Source organism: Balaenoptera musculus, chromosome 13 (assembly GCF_009873245.2).
Source record: "Balaenoptera musculus isolate JJ_BM4_2016_0621 chromosome 13, mBalMus1.pri.v3, whole genome shotgun sequence".
Classification (NCBI taxonomy): domain Eukaryota; kingdom Metazoa; phylum Chordata; class Mammalia; order Artiodactyla; family Balaenopteridae; genus Balaenoptera; species Balaenoptera musculus.
The window spans coordinates 527,725-541,941 of NC_045797.1; the positions used below are offsets into that span (position 1 = coordinate 527,725).

At 47.7% G+C, this 14,217-nt stretch overlaps 1 protein-coding gene across 15 annotated transcripts in view; it reads right to left on the minus strand.

Annotated features, from left to right (window-relative positions):
- Positions 1-1,382: 1,382 nt before the first annotated feature.
- Positions 1,383-14,217, minus strand: part of CCDC138 (coiled-coil domain containing 138) — a 59,087-nt gene continuing 46,252 nt past the window's right edge. For 14 of the 15 annotated variants that reach the window (XM_036873449.1, XM_036873448.1, XM_036873446.1 and 11 more), the window contains 2 exons: positions 4,898-5,036; positions 2,776-3,245 (listed from right to left, as the gene is read on the minus strand). In XM_036873449.1, the coding sequence (XP_036729344.1) occupies positions 3,080-3,245; positions 4,898-5,036 (305 nt within the window). In that variant the 3' untranslated portion in view covers positions 2,776-3,079. Of the gene's footprint in view, positions 2,264-2,490; positions 2,536-2,775; positions 3,246-4,897; positions 5,037-14,217 lie in introns of those variants that run through there. The other variant, XM_036873444.1, reaches the window with a different exon arrangement.

Below are 14,217 nucleotides of genomic sequence, written 5' to 3' on the forward strand. Positions count from 1 at the left end.
GGCTCAGGGCCCCTGGGCCCCAGGCCTCCATTACCCACCTGATTCTTCTGTGTCGCCCTCAGTTCTGGCTCCCAGGGATCCTCTGCTTTGCCACCAGCTCAGGGCGCGGGGCGGGGGGCCGTGTCCCCGACATTCTTAGCTGCACCAAACCTGGGGGATGGAGTCCGCCACCCGCTGGAATCAGGCTCTCTACCTGTGACTGCTGCTCACTCCAGCAGGCATGGGTGCTGGAGGAGAGGTCGTGAGCCCCACCCAGAGCCGGGTGAAACCCAGCACCGCGAGCGCTCGCCTTCCCCTTCCCCCTCACGGCAGGTCTCCCCAGCCCGTGTCTCTTCCAACCTGTGTGAGGGCGACAATGACAAGACCCAGTGCAAGGCTCTGACGAGGATTAAACAACAGCACAAGTAAGAACTCAGCTCAGTGTTGACAAGTACCAAAAACTTCTTTCTCTAATCCTGCCTGTTAATTTTTCCAGATGAGTTACGATGATTTTCCCAAGTTCTAAAAAGAATTCTTTCGGAATTCTGATTGGGATTAGTTTTAGCTGAAATGTAGAGCAACTCGGGGAGATGTGGCCTCCCACCCGGAACACGGAGTCCGTCCCCATCAAATTCTCCCCGATGTCTGGCAGCCAAGCTTGGACAGTTGCTCATTAGGTTCTGAACCTTCCTTGTTAACGTTTGATTCCTGTTTTATAAAAGTTTATTATGTAAACTATTAACTTCACTACTAACACTGAAGTGAAACAGTAATTTCTAATTAGTGATTGCTGGAGTATTTAAAAGCTCTGCAATTGTACGTTTATCTTGTAACCGGACATCCTGCTAAGGTTCCGTAAGCTCCCCAGGTGGGCACCTCACCTGCACCTCCTTCCCCAATGTTACGCTTCCTTAAACATCCACCATGTGTCACAGGACTTTTAACAGGCATGTGTCCAGTGTTTCACAGTAACTTTGCTGATTTCATGGCCCTTTAAACATACTGTAGTGAGTTTTATCAGGAATCTAAGTTGAATTATAGAGTGTATGGCTTTCTACCTTTGCTCAGCAAATACAGGAAACTATATATTTTTTTATTACCAGAAAGCCAACCTGGTATTTCTAGAACGCATGCTACCCTAGTTGGTCGTGGATTAATGTTCCTGTAACATACGGTTGGTGTTGATTTGTTCATATTTCTTTGAAACTTTTGAACCTTTTATTCTTTCTGTCTTTGACAATTTTTGGTACTGGGTTCATGCTATCTGTATAAAATGAATGTTTTTTCCTACATTCTGGGCCAGTTTAAATAGCTTTAAATATTTCCTCTTTGAAATGTTAAAACAATTCACCTGCAAAACATCTGGAATTAATGTCATTTTAAAAATTAATTTTCACGCTTTTATAAGACTTTAATGATTTTCTATTGCAGACTTGTTGAGGCAATTCTGATAGTTTGTCTTTTTCTAGAAAACAGTCCATTCCATCCAGATTTGCAAATTTATCAACATAGGGCAATACAGAATTTATTCATAATTTTAAAAACCTCCCTTACTTATCCTAAATATGTATTTTTATTCTTCACATGTTCCTGGCTTTCTATGTTTTGCCATGTCTGTATACGTATTTTAGTTTTCAGTTAAAAGCAATCTCTTCTGCTTTTAATAGTGGTTACTCTGACATTTTCCAAAAGCATTCTTTATCCTTCATTTTTCTGTCAAAGTCAGTAGTGAAATGGAATGGTGAAAATGTAGAAAACTGCTCCTAACTAGCTCCCCCTCTCCACCTAGATCCCAGGGCCCCCGTTAATTCTGTTTTTGACATCGATTAATAGAGTCTCATCCAAATACTCTCAACTACTGCTTTCCCCATTATTTACCCTTTTGAGGAATTTAACATTTCATTCCATTTTATACACAAATTACAACAAACCTTTAAACCTATTTACGTTTCAGTGGCTTCAGAGCCCACTACAGTCTTTTGGTACGAGGTTGAGTTAATAAACTCAATTTTAAGTTGGTTAGAATAATCTGTGCAGTCTCTTTCCTCAGGAATAGTACGTAAGCGGATAACTTCTGAACACCTGCAAACCTGAAAACACCGACGACAGGCATGCTCACTAGGTGTGAGTCCTCCCGACCGACCTCCGGCATCGCAGGAGCCGGCTTGCTTTTCTCCTCCTGCAGGTGGCGGCCCGCCATCCCTGGCGTGTGCTCACAGGCCTTCAGTCCCCACTCCACTCCGGCTCTCAGCGCAGCTCCTGCTCGGCCTGTGCCCTGTGGCCCCTTCGGAAAGAAGCGCCAGCCCCGACGCTGTGCGCCCGCCGCCCTCTCCCGGCACCTCCCCTGCTGCCCAGCACTGGCTCCACCTCCTGAAGCACTGATGATGGGTTTGTTTCTCACGTTCACTGTCGCTTCTGCATTTTTAAGTGCCTGTAAGCCTCACCATCACATTAGCCAGCTCTTTCTTTATGGATTTCTGTTTCTACTTCACAAACAGCACAGTTTCTTACCTTCTTTTGAAGAGGCCCAAATTTCCTGAGACTTTCTTCCAGATTCTGAAAATGAGATTAAATGCTGACAGAGGATAATCTCTGTGAGCCTGCAGGATGATTTCTTCTGTGTGTCAGTTTTCTGTCCTACGCCCCGAGCTCCACCCAGACCTCTGGCTACGTCACTCACCTCTGATGGCAAGAGAGCTCTCTGGGTGCGGCAACTATGGCGGCTAAAGTGTGTGTACATACGCTTCTAGAAGGGGGACTTTTAACATATTAAGAAAACAGAACGATGACATGCTCTAACCTTGTTCCCACATGCATGCCAATTTATTCCAAAGAATTTTCCTACAACATTTTTACAAAATGTAACCCCAGGGTCATTAACCCTGAAAATTCCATCGTGTACATTAGTACCACCTTAGCTGAATGGAAGAAATCCACATTCCACAGCTTCTACAGGTTTCATTTTAAAGGTTAAAAAATTTTTCCATTTTTCATGATAAATGATGCTACTCGTAACTTTACTTGGTAGTTACTTTGGTGATTTTTACAATCTTACAAGTAGCAACACATAGGTAATACCTATAAATAATAATGAGCCAGCCTAAGGGTTTGCACTGGCGGCCAGGGAGTTGCATTTTGTTAAACCCAAATTGAACAGAGTTGAATTCAGGTTAATACAGAGAAATGCATGCTCTGGATGTGTCGTCCTTTGTATTTCTTGAAGCATCAGATGAACTGTAAAGAGTTCAAAGAGCTTCTTGTTACTCCTGTAAGAGAATGAGCACATTAATTGAATTACGCGCACTTAGGGACAGTGAGAGATACGTTATGTGTAAATGTGGGCAAATGGGTAACTAAAGGATTAACATGCCAAGACAAACAAAACAGCTTGTATGAAATAGGCCTAAAGTGGAAAAGTATTCAAGGAGAAAAGAGAATGCTTTATCATCCTGAAACCTGCACCCTATTCACTACTAGAGCGGACTTTTCCCTCACAGCCGGAAAGAGTGAAATACTTGACCACCTTATTTTAAGTAGGCTGGGCTTCCTAATGTAGCAGAATATTACTTGGCCTCTTGACTTGGCTCCAAAATACCTTTGCAACCATCCTCTGTATAGTAACCAGTCAGTAACTTCACTTTCGATCAGTGAGAATGACACCTGGTAGCATATTTCCTACTTCCTTGTGTACATCTATCAGTTTGCCTCTCCAGTAACCCACGTGACCACCACCCGGTACAGAAGGGTTTACAGATTTACGCTAAGACTTGCTTGGGCGTCAACCACTCCCAACTCCTCATTCAAGCTTCGTTCTAGTTCTTTATCTACGTCTGAAATGAACACAAACTACAAAACACATCGCCAGCCGTAAAGCACTCTGGCCCAAGGACACAGCTGCACTGGGCACTACTTCAACAAAGCCCAGGGATTAAGAGCTGAGAAGGAATTAAACCTAAGTGACGCCACTGCAGCCTTGTGCCACCACAGAGGGTAAACGGCAACAGGCCTCCTCGAGAATTTACTGAGTACAAATCAAGACAATCACAGCTAGTCAGCCTGCAGGAAAAGGAAAACAATGAACTGACAAGTTTAGCTGATACCAGAGCTAAACTAATAATTTCGTGAGTTGCGTATGAGGTTACAATTTGACAATTAATAATTCCCTACAGTGTGGTACGGTGTGCGACACCAAACAGAACAGACAGACCTGCGGTCACACAACCACAAGTAATTTCAGGATGCGTTGTATTCACGATCCCTGCATGCTGAGGCCTGGCGAAATAGCCCGTTTCACTGCCATGGAGGTCACAGGCGGGGGGACGGGGGCGGGGTGGGCAGAGGAGCTGAACCGGCCCAACACTGCACTGTCATAAAAACGCAATGGACAGAAGGTGCTCAGAGGTGCCTCAAGAGAAACACGAGCGTATACAAGATTCCAGGAGAACACAGCTTAAAGTCTATGTCCTTTTTTTATAATTTAAAAACTGGTTATACCAGTGTGTGCATTGGGGAAAGAAGAAATATGAAAAGAAAGCCCTCAATTCTTGCAATAAAACCAAACTAGTGGCAGTAGCATGCCCATGAGAGTCTGTTACCAGCATCATTTAAAATCTTTTCTGCCTGATTCATTCTCTTCCCTAAACTCACTGCAGTCAATAATAAGGATCTACAAAATATATTCTTTTATTCTCTCCCTTATTTTCACCTGTTGCATCACAGGACACCAGTGTGCAGGAAGCTGTTCGAGGGTTCACTCTGTCACTAAGCGCGTGGTCTTGGATCAGTGTTAATATTCTACACATTTATTGGAAACTTTGATTTAGTCATCACAGTTGAGCCACTACAGGATTCGGAAACATCTAAATGATCACAGTAAGATACGTTCTAATAAAAAATGTTAGAAATACGAAATTCTTACTTGATTTTGGACAGTTTCTGTAGGATGATGCTGAGCTTCTCTAGGATGTGGAGATCAAGCTTCGGGCCCCGGAGCAGCACCGAGCAGGTCCGGAAGAAGAGGGAGCAGCTGCACACCTCCAGGAAGGGCTGCAGGAACCCTGCAAGACAGGCAGGTCCGCGGTGAGGGGCCAGTGCACCTGGGGGCGGGGCTTACCAACACTGAATTGGGTTTTCATTCTTTCCCCTCTTAAACTATGGGGAAAAGTGCCATCATCTGAAGAATTAAAATACTACTGGCTCTTGCTGAACGATGCAAACCGAAGGTAAGACCATTTCCCCTGGTGTCAAACTTCCATTAAGCGGAATCTAGAAGAAAGTCTGTAAGAGGACGCTGTTTAAATACTTAGCGGTAAGAAATCCTGTTGGGGTAGTAATTTTTTAAAAACCCTAAATTTAAGAATTAAATTTACGTGCTAATGACAACTTAAATAATCGCTGAATAGGAAAAAAGCTTTTTAAAGCATAAAAGCAAAAGTGGGAAAGATTCATAAAAGAAAAGATTGAGAAATTTTATAAAGTAAAAAACTTAAATGTCTATGTAAAAGAAATTAGAACAAATTAAAAGGCGAATGCTCTAAAAAGCAAAACAAAAGGGAAATGCCAAACTTGGTGGGGCGGAAGTGGGGGGCAGAAATCTCCTCGTAATATATTTGCCAGAAGAATTGATATTTTACTATAAAAAGAGCTCTTATAAATCATTAAGAAAAAGATGGACCTAATATTTTTAGAAATGAGCAAAGGGTACAAGCAAGCAACTCACAACAGAACAAAAGCAGTAAAAATATTCAACTCAGTATTGATGTAATGAAATAACTGGAATTTGCCAAATTCGTATGAAAAGACTTAAGTGTGTATATCCTTTGACTCTGACAGAGACGTATACAAAGGTGTATGAAAAAGAGTCCCTGTAAAGTCTGTAACCGTGAAAACTGAAAGCTCCACTGCACAAAACAATGTGTAAAAATGCTTTCCAAGGTGTAAATCACTTATATTTGTAATTAGGGAAGCTTGGACAGAAACAAAAATCATACAATAACATTAAACTGTGGCCTTTAAAATAGTTAAATTCCCCTGTAAAACTCAGGGGCTCCCACAATGGAGACAGAACTTTATTTCAAGCACAAATCAGTGACTAAAGGACATAAGAATAAGAGAAATTTGCACTCATCATTCTTTTTGAGCACATAAGCACAGCCGGAAAGACTCTATGTCAGTATTTTGATGGTGTACTGAGTAAAATAAACTATTAAGTAGTGAAATTGGCAAAACCCAAAATAACAGTCGGAGGAATGTTTTGGTAACAGGAAGTGAAAGCTGGTGCATGGAGACAAGGTCGGTGTGCCCTTTGCACGGGACCCCGAGGTGAGAAGCAGGAGGGGAAATGCACACCTCCCCACAGGAGTCCACCAAGTGTCTACATGTGTTTCGATCTCAGACACACAGACTCTTTCTGAAGAATGAACTTTAGGTTACAAGTATGGTGCACATAATCTGCAAATAGATTAAAAATACACCGAGTGTTCAAGCAGCTTCGTTAAGCAATGGTACACCTTCTTCGGTTCACATCCTGAGACCCGTGGTGCAAGTCACTCTCAACCGGAAGGCTGACCACTGCACGGCTGACGAGTGAGGTCCGGGGAGAGGGACCAGTCCCCAGTCACTGCCGGAGCCACCTCTGGGGGTTCTCAACACTGCTACAAGCCACAGTATCAATGCTTTCCATTTAAAAGCCCCCAAAACACCTAAGAAAGTTATGATAGTTGTTTGTAAATTGCAAAAGTGTAAGAGAGTGCATCTCCCTTTATTTTGCTTTACTTTATGTGTAAATCAGGTCCTGGCATGAATAAAACACAGACATTTACAAGTAAGCACTTCCAAATAAAAGTGAACTTCCTTGTATGACCTCTGTAATGGAAAAAGGCCAAGACCATCCAAAGAGTTTAATATACCCGCATATTTTAAAAGTAAAGCTTATAAAGGTCTTTTAGAAGCAAAAGAGGTTCACTGGTTTGATTTCCAATCTCTCTTCTGACCTGTGAGACAGACATTAAATAAGAGAAAGGAAATTCTAAGATTCATATATGCCTTAGGTTAGGTTTACCTATAAGGGTGAAACATTGTAGTCTTAACATTTTTTTCAGTACTACAGTGTTTAACTTAATATATATTTTTTAAGCTTAGAAGAATTTCAATTTGAATACACGTGGCCAGTACGAGAGAGGAAAAGAAGAACCGAAGGCCCAAAAGCCCAGGTGATTCCTCTCCTAAACTTCACTGATGTCTTCACTGATTAAAATGGGAAGATAAAAGTGCTTGAGAGAATTTCTCTCCCCAACACCTAGTCATATGGATCAAAAATCGTAAAACAAATGAAACAAAAAACAAAAAACCTCATTTACAAAACCAGACCCACACACAGACACAGGAAGGGGAGAAGTCCTCGTCACGACCTTAAAACTGGCAGCAGGCGGCCCAGGACAGAAGCACGTAGTTCTAGAGCGGGGCCTGAGCCCACCTCGACGCCCCTCTTCCGCAAGACACGGGGGAGGGGACACAACCTCGGGAATTCTCACCAACCCCCCCCCCACCCCGCAAACCCGCAGGGGAGCCACTGCCGCCTCTTCACTCTTCCGACAGGGAATCAACTGAAAACAAAGTCCCAGAGCGAACTGTACTGGGAACCAGCTGAAGCCAAGAGAATTTCTCTATGGGAACAGGACACCCACGCCTCCCACTAACTAGATTAAATGAACCCAAACGAGATATTTTAGCAGAATCTGAGAAGTGAGAACACAGCCCTGAGAATCTGGCAAAGAGCATGTCACCACCAGAGCCACCAGCTACAGGAAAGAATGGATACATTAGGGAAAAGGGCTTTCAAACTGTGGCACGGAAGGGAGAGAAAACCTGGACGGGGACGAATGGTAGGCAGAGCGTAGAAGGCCCGCCCCGTCCACGAGGACAGGGAACCAGTCATCAGAGACAGATGAACCGGTTTGCAAGGCAGAAACAGAGACACAGATGTAGAGAACAAACGTATGGACACCAAGCAGGGGGCAGGGGGGGGATGAACTGGGAGACCGGGATTGACAATATATACACTAATATGTATAAAATAGATTTAAAAAAAGAGAGAGAGACAGCACGTCCACTTGGTGAGCATGTTACAGCAATCAATCAACCAACCAATCAATCAATCAGAAAGGGATATAGCACACACAAGGCAGAGTCAAACCTAAAAGAAAACACAAAGAACAGAACAGGTTTCCACAAGAGTTCTGAGGTCTCAGTTAACCTAATAAGAACAAGGCTAGTCAATAAAATAAGAAAGAAAAGATGATAAACAACAGGATTTAAGAGAGAGAGAATCAAAACACCACCATTAAAGAAGTAATAAATTAAATCATCAAGAAACCGAAAGGACAGAGCTGAAAATTAGATTACTATCATAACAATCCGATCATCACAGAGAGTGAAAACCAAAATGAAAGGACCAGAAAGAAGCCAAGATGTGGAAAACCATCAAAAAAGATCCATGAGGACAACTAGTGTTCCTAACGATGTCAAGTTAATAAAAGAAAACTATTACATATTATGTTGTATGTGAAATGCTAAGTGGACACAGAACTGAACCTGCAGATCCAACGAGCACAAGAGCAACCGAGACAACATCCCAGGGCTACACCCTGGGCTTGAGGGAGGGAGCAGGGCACCAGCGCCGGGCAGGCCGGGCTGCCCACTGGCCTCCCGAGACAGCAGCAGGGCACCAGCGCCGGGCAGGCCGCGCTGCCCACTGGCCTCCCGAGACAGCTGCAAAGCACCAGCGCCGGGCAGGCCGGGCTGCCCACTGGCCTCCCGAGACAGCAGCAGGGCACCAGCGCCGGGCAGGCCGGGCTGCCCACTGGCCTCCCGAGACAGCAGCAGGGCACCAGCGCCGGGCAGGCCGCGCTGCCCACTGGCCTCCCGAGACAGCTGCAAAGCACCAGCGCCGGGCAGGCCGGGCTGCCCACTGGCCTCCCGAGACAGCTGCAGGGCACCAGCGCCGGGCAGGCCGGGCTGCCCACTGGCCTCCCGAGACAGCTGCAGGGCACCGCCGCCGGGCAGGCCGGGCTGCCCACTGGCCTCCCGAGACAGCTGCAGGGCACCGCCGCCGGGCAGGCCGGGCTGCCCACTGGCCTCCCGAGACAGCTGCAGGGCACCAGCGCCGGGCAGGCCGGGCTGCCCACTGGCCTCCCGAGACAGCTGCAGGGCACCAGCGCCGGGCAGGCCGGGCTGCCCACTGGCCTCCCGAGACAGCTGCAGGGCACCGCCGCCGGGCAGGCCGGGCTGCCCACTGGCCTCCCGAGACAGCTGCAAAGCACCGCCGCCGGGCAGGCCGGGCTGCCCACTGGCCTCCCGAGACAGCTGCAAAGCACCGCTGGGAAGGCCGGGCTGCCCACTGGCCTCTCGAGACAGCTGCAAAGCACCGCCGCCGGGCAGGCCGGGCTGCCCACTGGCCTCCCGAGACAGCTGCAAAGCACCGCCGCCGGGCAGGCCGGGCTGCCCACTGGCCTCTCGAGACAGCTGCAAAGCACCGCCGCCGGGCAGGCCGGGCTGCCCACTGGCCTCTCGAGACAGCTGCAAAGCACCACCGCTGGGAAGGCTGGGCTGCCCACTGGCCTCTCGAGACAGCTGCAAAGCACCGCCGCCGGGAAGGCCGGGCTGCCCACTGGCCTCTCGAGACAGCTGCAAAGCACCACCGCTGGGCAGGCCGGGCTGCCCACTGGCCTCTCGAGACAGCTGCAAAGCACCACCGCTGGGCAGGCCGGGCTGCCCACTGGCCTCTCGAGACAGCTGCAAAGCACCGCTGGGAAGGCCGGGCTGCCCACTGGCCTCTCAAGACAGCTGCAAAGCACCACCGCTGGGAAGGCCGGGCTGCCCACTGGCCTCTCGAGACAGCTGCAAAGCACCGCCGCTGGGCAGGCCGGGCTGCCCACTGGCCTCTCGAGACAGCTGCAAAGCACCGCCGCTGGGCAGGCCGGGCTGCCCACTGGCCTCTCGAGACAGCTGCAAAGCACCGCCGCTGGGAAGGCCGGGCTGCCCACTGGCCTCTCGAGACAGCTGCAAAGCACCGCTGCTGGGAAGCCCGGGCTGCCCACTGGCCTCTCGAGACAGCTGCAAAGCACCGTGTGTGACCCAGCATGAGCACTCAGACGCGACCTCCTTGAGTGTAGGCGCCCTGGCAGCACTTCCAACACACAAAGCAGCCTCCACAGCACCTCCGAAACTGGGGGTGCACACAGGCGAGGGAGCAAGATTAAGAGATTGTTCAGGGGCTTCCCTGGTGGTGCAGTGGCTAAGAATCCGCCTGCTAGCGCAGGGGACACGGGCTCAAGTCCTGGTCCGGGAAGATCCCACATGCCGCGGAGCAACTAAGCCTGTGCGCCGCAACTACTGAGCCTGCGCTCTAGAGCCCGCGAGCCACAACTACTGAGCCCGCGAGCTACAACTACTGAAGCCCACGTGCCTAGAGCCTGTGCTCCGCAACAAGAGAAGCCACCGCAGTGAGAAGCCCGCGCACCGCAACAAAGAGTAGCCCCCGCTCACCACAACTAGAGAAAGCCCACAGGCAGCAACGAAGACCCAACGCAGCCAAAAATAAATAAATAAAATTAATTAATTAAAAAAAAAAAAGAGATCATTGAGAATTAAGAACAGAAATGCAGAGGCTGCAGTCAAAGGACTAATCCTGAGCCCTGAATGTGATTAAATGTGAAACTAACATAAAACGAAGAAGAAACTAGCATGAAGCAAATGTGCAGATTCTGCGGTCACAGGAAAGATACAAACTAAAGGGCCGGGAAGTGGAGGTGGGGGAAGGAGAGAGCGGTGGTGCCAGTGCCCCTCCCTCCACGGCTGGGTGTCAGCACTGCGTAAACTGAGCGGTGCAACCAACAGGGCACACTTAAAAATGGTTAAAATGGGAGATTTCGTGTTGTATGTATTTTACAATAAAAAAGGTAAAATAGAGAGACTCGATGTCTTTCACCTTATTTCTTAACAGAAGGAACTTGTGATCATTTTTGACTCAACTCCGCTTCATTTTTCCTGTTAGATTAAGCACGTCTCATTAAATAATGTGTGTAACGAGTCCCCTGTGTTACAGTGTCTCCACCTGCCACCCACCCACCCGCCCCCCTCCTCCAAGGACACACGCACAGGACGGTGTCTGCAATCACATCCACCAAACGCTGATGATGGTATTTCCAAATGACAAGGTTTCTGGGGATTTTTTTGGAAAAAAACACTTAATGCTCTTTACAGTTCTTCCTTGCTTGAATTTTTTTTTTTTTTGAGTACTAAAAGTTCATTTATATTTAATTTTCAAATTGTGGTTAAACATGCGTAACATAAAATTTACCATTTTAACCATTTATAAAAGTGTAGTCTTTGTTAGTGTGAAGTGCATTCACGCCGTTGGGCAAACATCCCCCCGATCCCCCCCCCCGCCCCGAGCTGTTCATCTTCCCCAGCTGACTCTGTCCCCGTGAAACACTAGCCACCCCTCCAGCCTCTGCCCTCACCATCCTACTTCCTGTCTCTACACATCTGATGATTCTAGGGCTCTCACGTGAGTGGAATCACACAGGATTTATCCTTCTGTATCTGGCTTATAGCACTGAGCATAATGTCCTCAAGGCTCATCCAAGGTGTAGCAGGTGCCAGAATTTCCTTCCTTTTTAAGGCTGAATAATATTCCATTGTGTGCAGACCACACTTTCTCTTGCTGCCTTCAAGATTCTCTGTCTTTGACTTTTGACAGTTTAATATCATGTGTCTCCGTGTGGGTCTCTTTGGGTTTATCCTGAACTTCACTGAGCTTTGGAATTTGGTTAGCTACTTAGATTTGTAAAACCACGTCTTTCCTCAAATTGGCAAGCTTTCAGCCATATTGTTTCATAGCACCTTCATGAATTCTCTTAGCTGGATCTTCTGGGTAACCTGCTGCAGCTTCTCCATCAGCGCTTGCTGCTTCCTCGCGTACTTTTATGTTAAGGAGGCGGCTTCTTTCCTGAAACCTCATGAACCAACCTCGGCTGGCTTCAGACTTTTCTCCTGCAGCTTCCTCACCTCTCTCAGCCTTCACAGAATTGAAGAGAGTCAGGGCCTTGCTCTGGATTAGGCTTTGCCTTAAGGGAATGTGGTGGCTGGTTTGATCTTCTATCCAGACACCGAGACTTTCTGCAATCAGCAAGAAGGCTATTTTGCTTTCTTATCATCTGTGTGTTCGCTGGAGGAGCACTTCTAATTTCCTTCGAGAACTTTTCCTTTGCACTCACAGCTCGGCTAAGTGTTTGTTGCAAGAAACCTGCCTTGAGGCCTATCTTGGCTTTCGACATGCCTTCCTCACTAAGCTTCATCATTTCTAGCTTTTGATTTAAAGTGAGAGACGTTTGAGTCTTCCTTTCACTTGAAGGGTATCAATTGGCCTAACTTCAGTACTGTTGTGTGGCAGGGAAGAGCGGCCGGCAGAGCAGTCAGAACACACACATTAGTAAGTTCACCATCTTCTAAGGGTGCAGTTCATGGCCCCCCCAAACCATTACAAGAGTAACATCAAAGACCACTCGTCACAGATCACCGTAACAAATATAATAATAATGAAAAAGTTTGAAACACTGTGAGAATTACCAAAATGTGACACAGAGACAGGAAGCGAGCAAATGCTGGGGGAAAAATGGTGCCAACAGGCCTGCTCAAGGCAGGGTTGCCACAAACCTTCAGTATGTTTAAAAAAAAAAAAAAAAAAAAAGAGTGCTTGCAAAAAGCACAATAGAGAAGGGTGTGCTTGCAAATGTACATATTTTTGGATACTAAGACTTCCTGGCTTTTTGCCAGTTTCCGAATTTCTATTACTTTTATAATAAAAGTAAATTATACTTAAAAAAACAAGGTGTGCAACATGTACTCAAATACATCACTGCCATTCAGGTGTGTCACCTTGGACAAGGTGGATTCTGGGGCACACAAGAGAATAAACTAACAATACAAACACAAACTTAAATGTTCTATTTAAACTACGTCTGACAAGAACAGGAAGGTGTTCTTTAAAATAAAGTAAGACTCATGTTCTTACACAGCTAAACCCAGAGAAGTAACAGCTTTCACCATTGACAGGAAGGAAAAAAAGAAACCGCAGAGTAGTTTTCTAAAAGCACATTGCTCAGTTATTGTATGATTTACATTCACGCCCCAAACAGATGATCAGAAGCCCTCAATCTAAAAGTGACAGTGTGCTCACAATACGTATGTTCAGGTAAATCAACGCAGACCTCAATTTACACTCACGGAAACGCGTCACAGCAGCTTCCAAAGAACTCTGCCTGCACAGCGAAGGGCACCCCTCACGCTTGGGGAGCAGCGGGGGTGGGCGGAGAAGGGACCCTGCGGCAGCAGGAGCCCAGGACGGGCGGAGCTCCTACCACTTCTCCACCTCCGCACCAAGGACCAGTCTTCTTGAGCTTCCCACCCAGCGCCGGGAACCCAGCACACTTTCCCCAAATACTGTCACAACAGTCAGTAAACAAGGCGGCCACCAGACTAGGTGGCTCCAGTCCCCCCAGGTCACAGCCCACCAGACAGAGCAGAACCCAACCAGAATCTGAGAAACCGAACTCAAGAACAACGATCCTAACGGCCAAATGAGGCAAACGTTACATTAGAGACAAATACACAGGTGCTTCGCTTTGCTTCTGTGTCTTGCCTACAAACCCTCTGCCCGAGGCCGGCCACCGGGCACCCGCCCTCGTGCGCTCACTCCCAGGCGGAGCTCGGGCTTCCCGTCTGCGGTCTCCGCTTCCTGAAAGGCATCATCAGAAATGCAACACAGGGAAGAGGGGCAGCTCCACGTGAAAAAGAACGGCCGAAGCTAAATGGCTGCTTCGTACAAGTCGGGAGCTTACCTGGGGTCCAAACAACAAGGCAGCCAAAGCGAATCAGAGCGCCCGGGCTCGGCACCCTCGTCCGTATCCGGGCTGCGTGAGGAGCCAACACCCGCAAGTCGGAAGAGCGCGTTACACCAGCACTACCACCGGAGGGAACCGGGTCCCCACCCCCTGCAGGTGGGGGCGTGTCTGAGGGCCCCGCTCCCCCACGGCCTCAGGGACGACACGGGACACAGAGCGCAGAGAGAGGCTCGAGGACAGGGGTGACGCTGCAGAGCAAATCCGCACAGCCGGGGGCCCCCGGAAACTGTGCCGAGTTAGTGGAGATGTGGACGAAGGGTTGGGGCGGGACTAA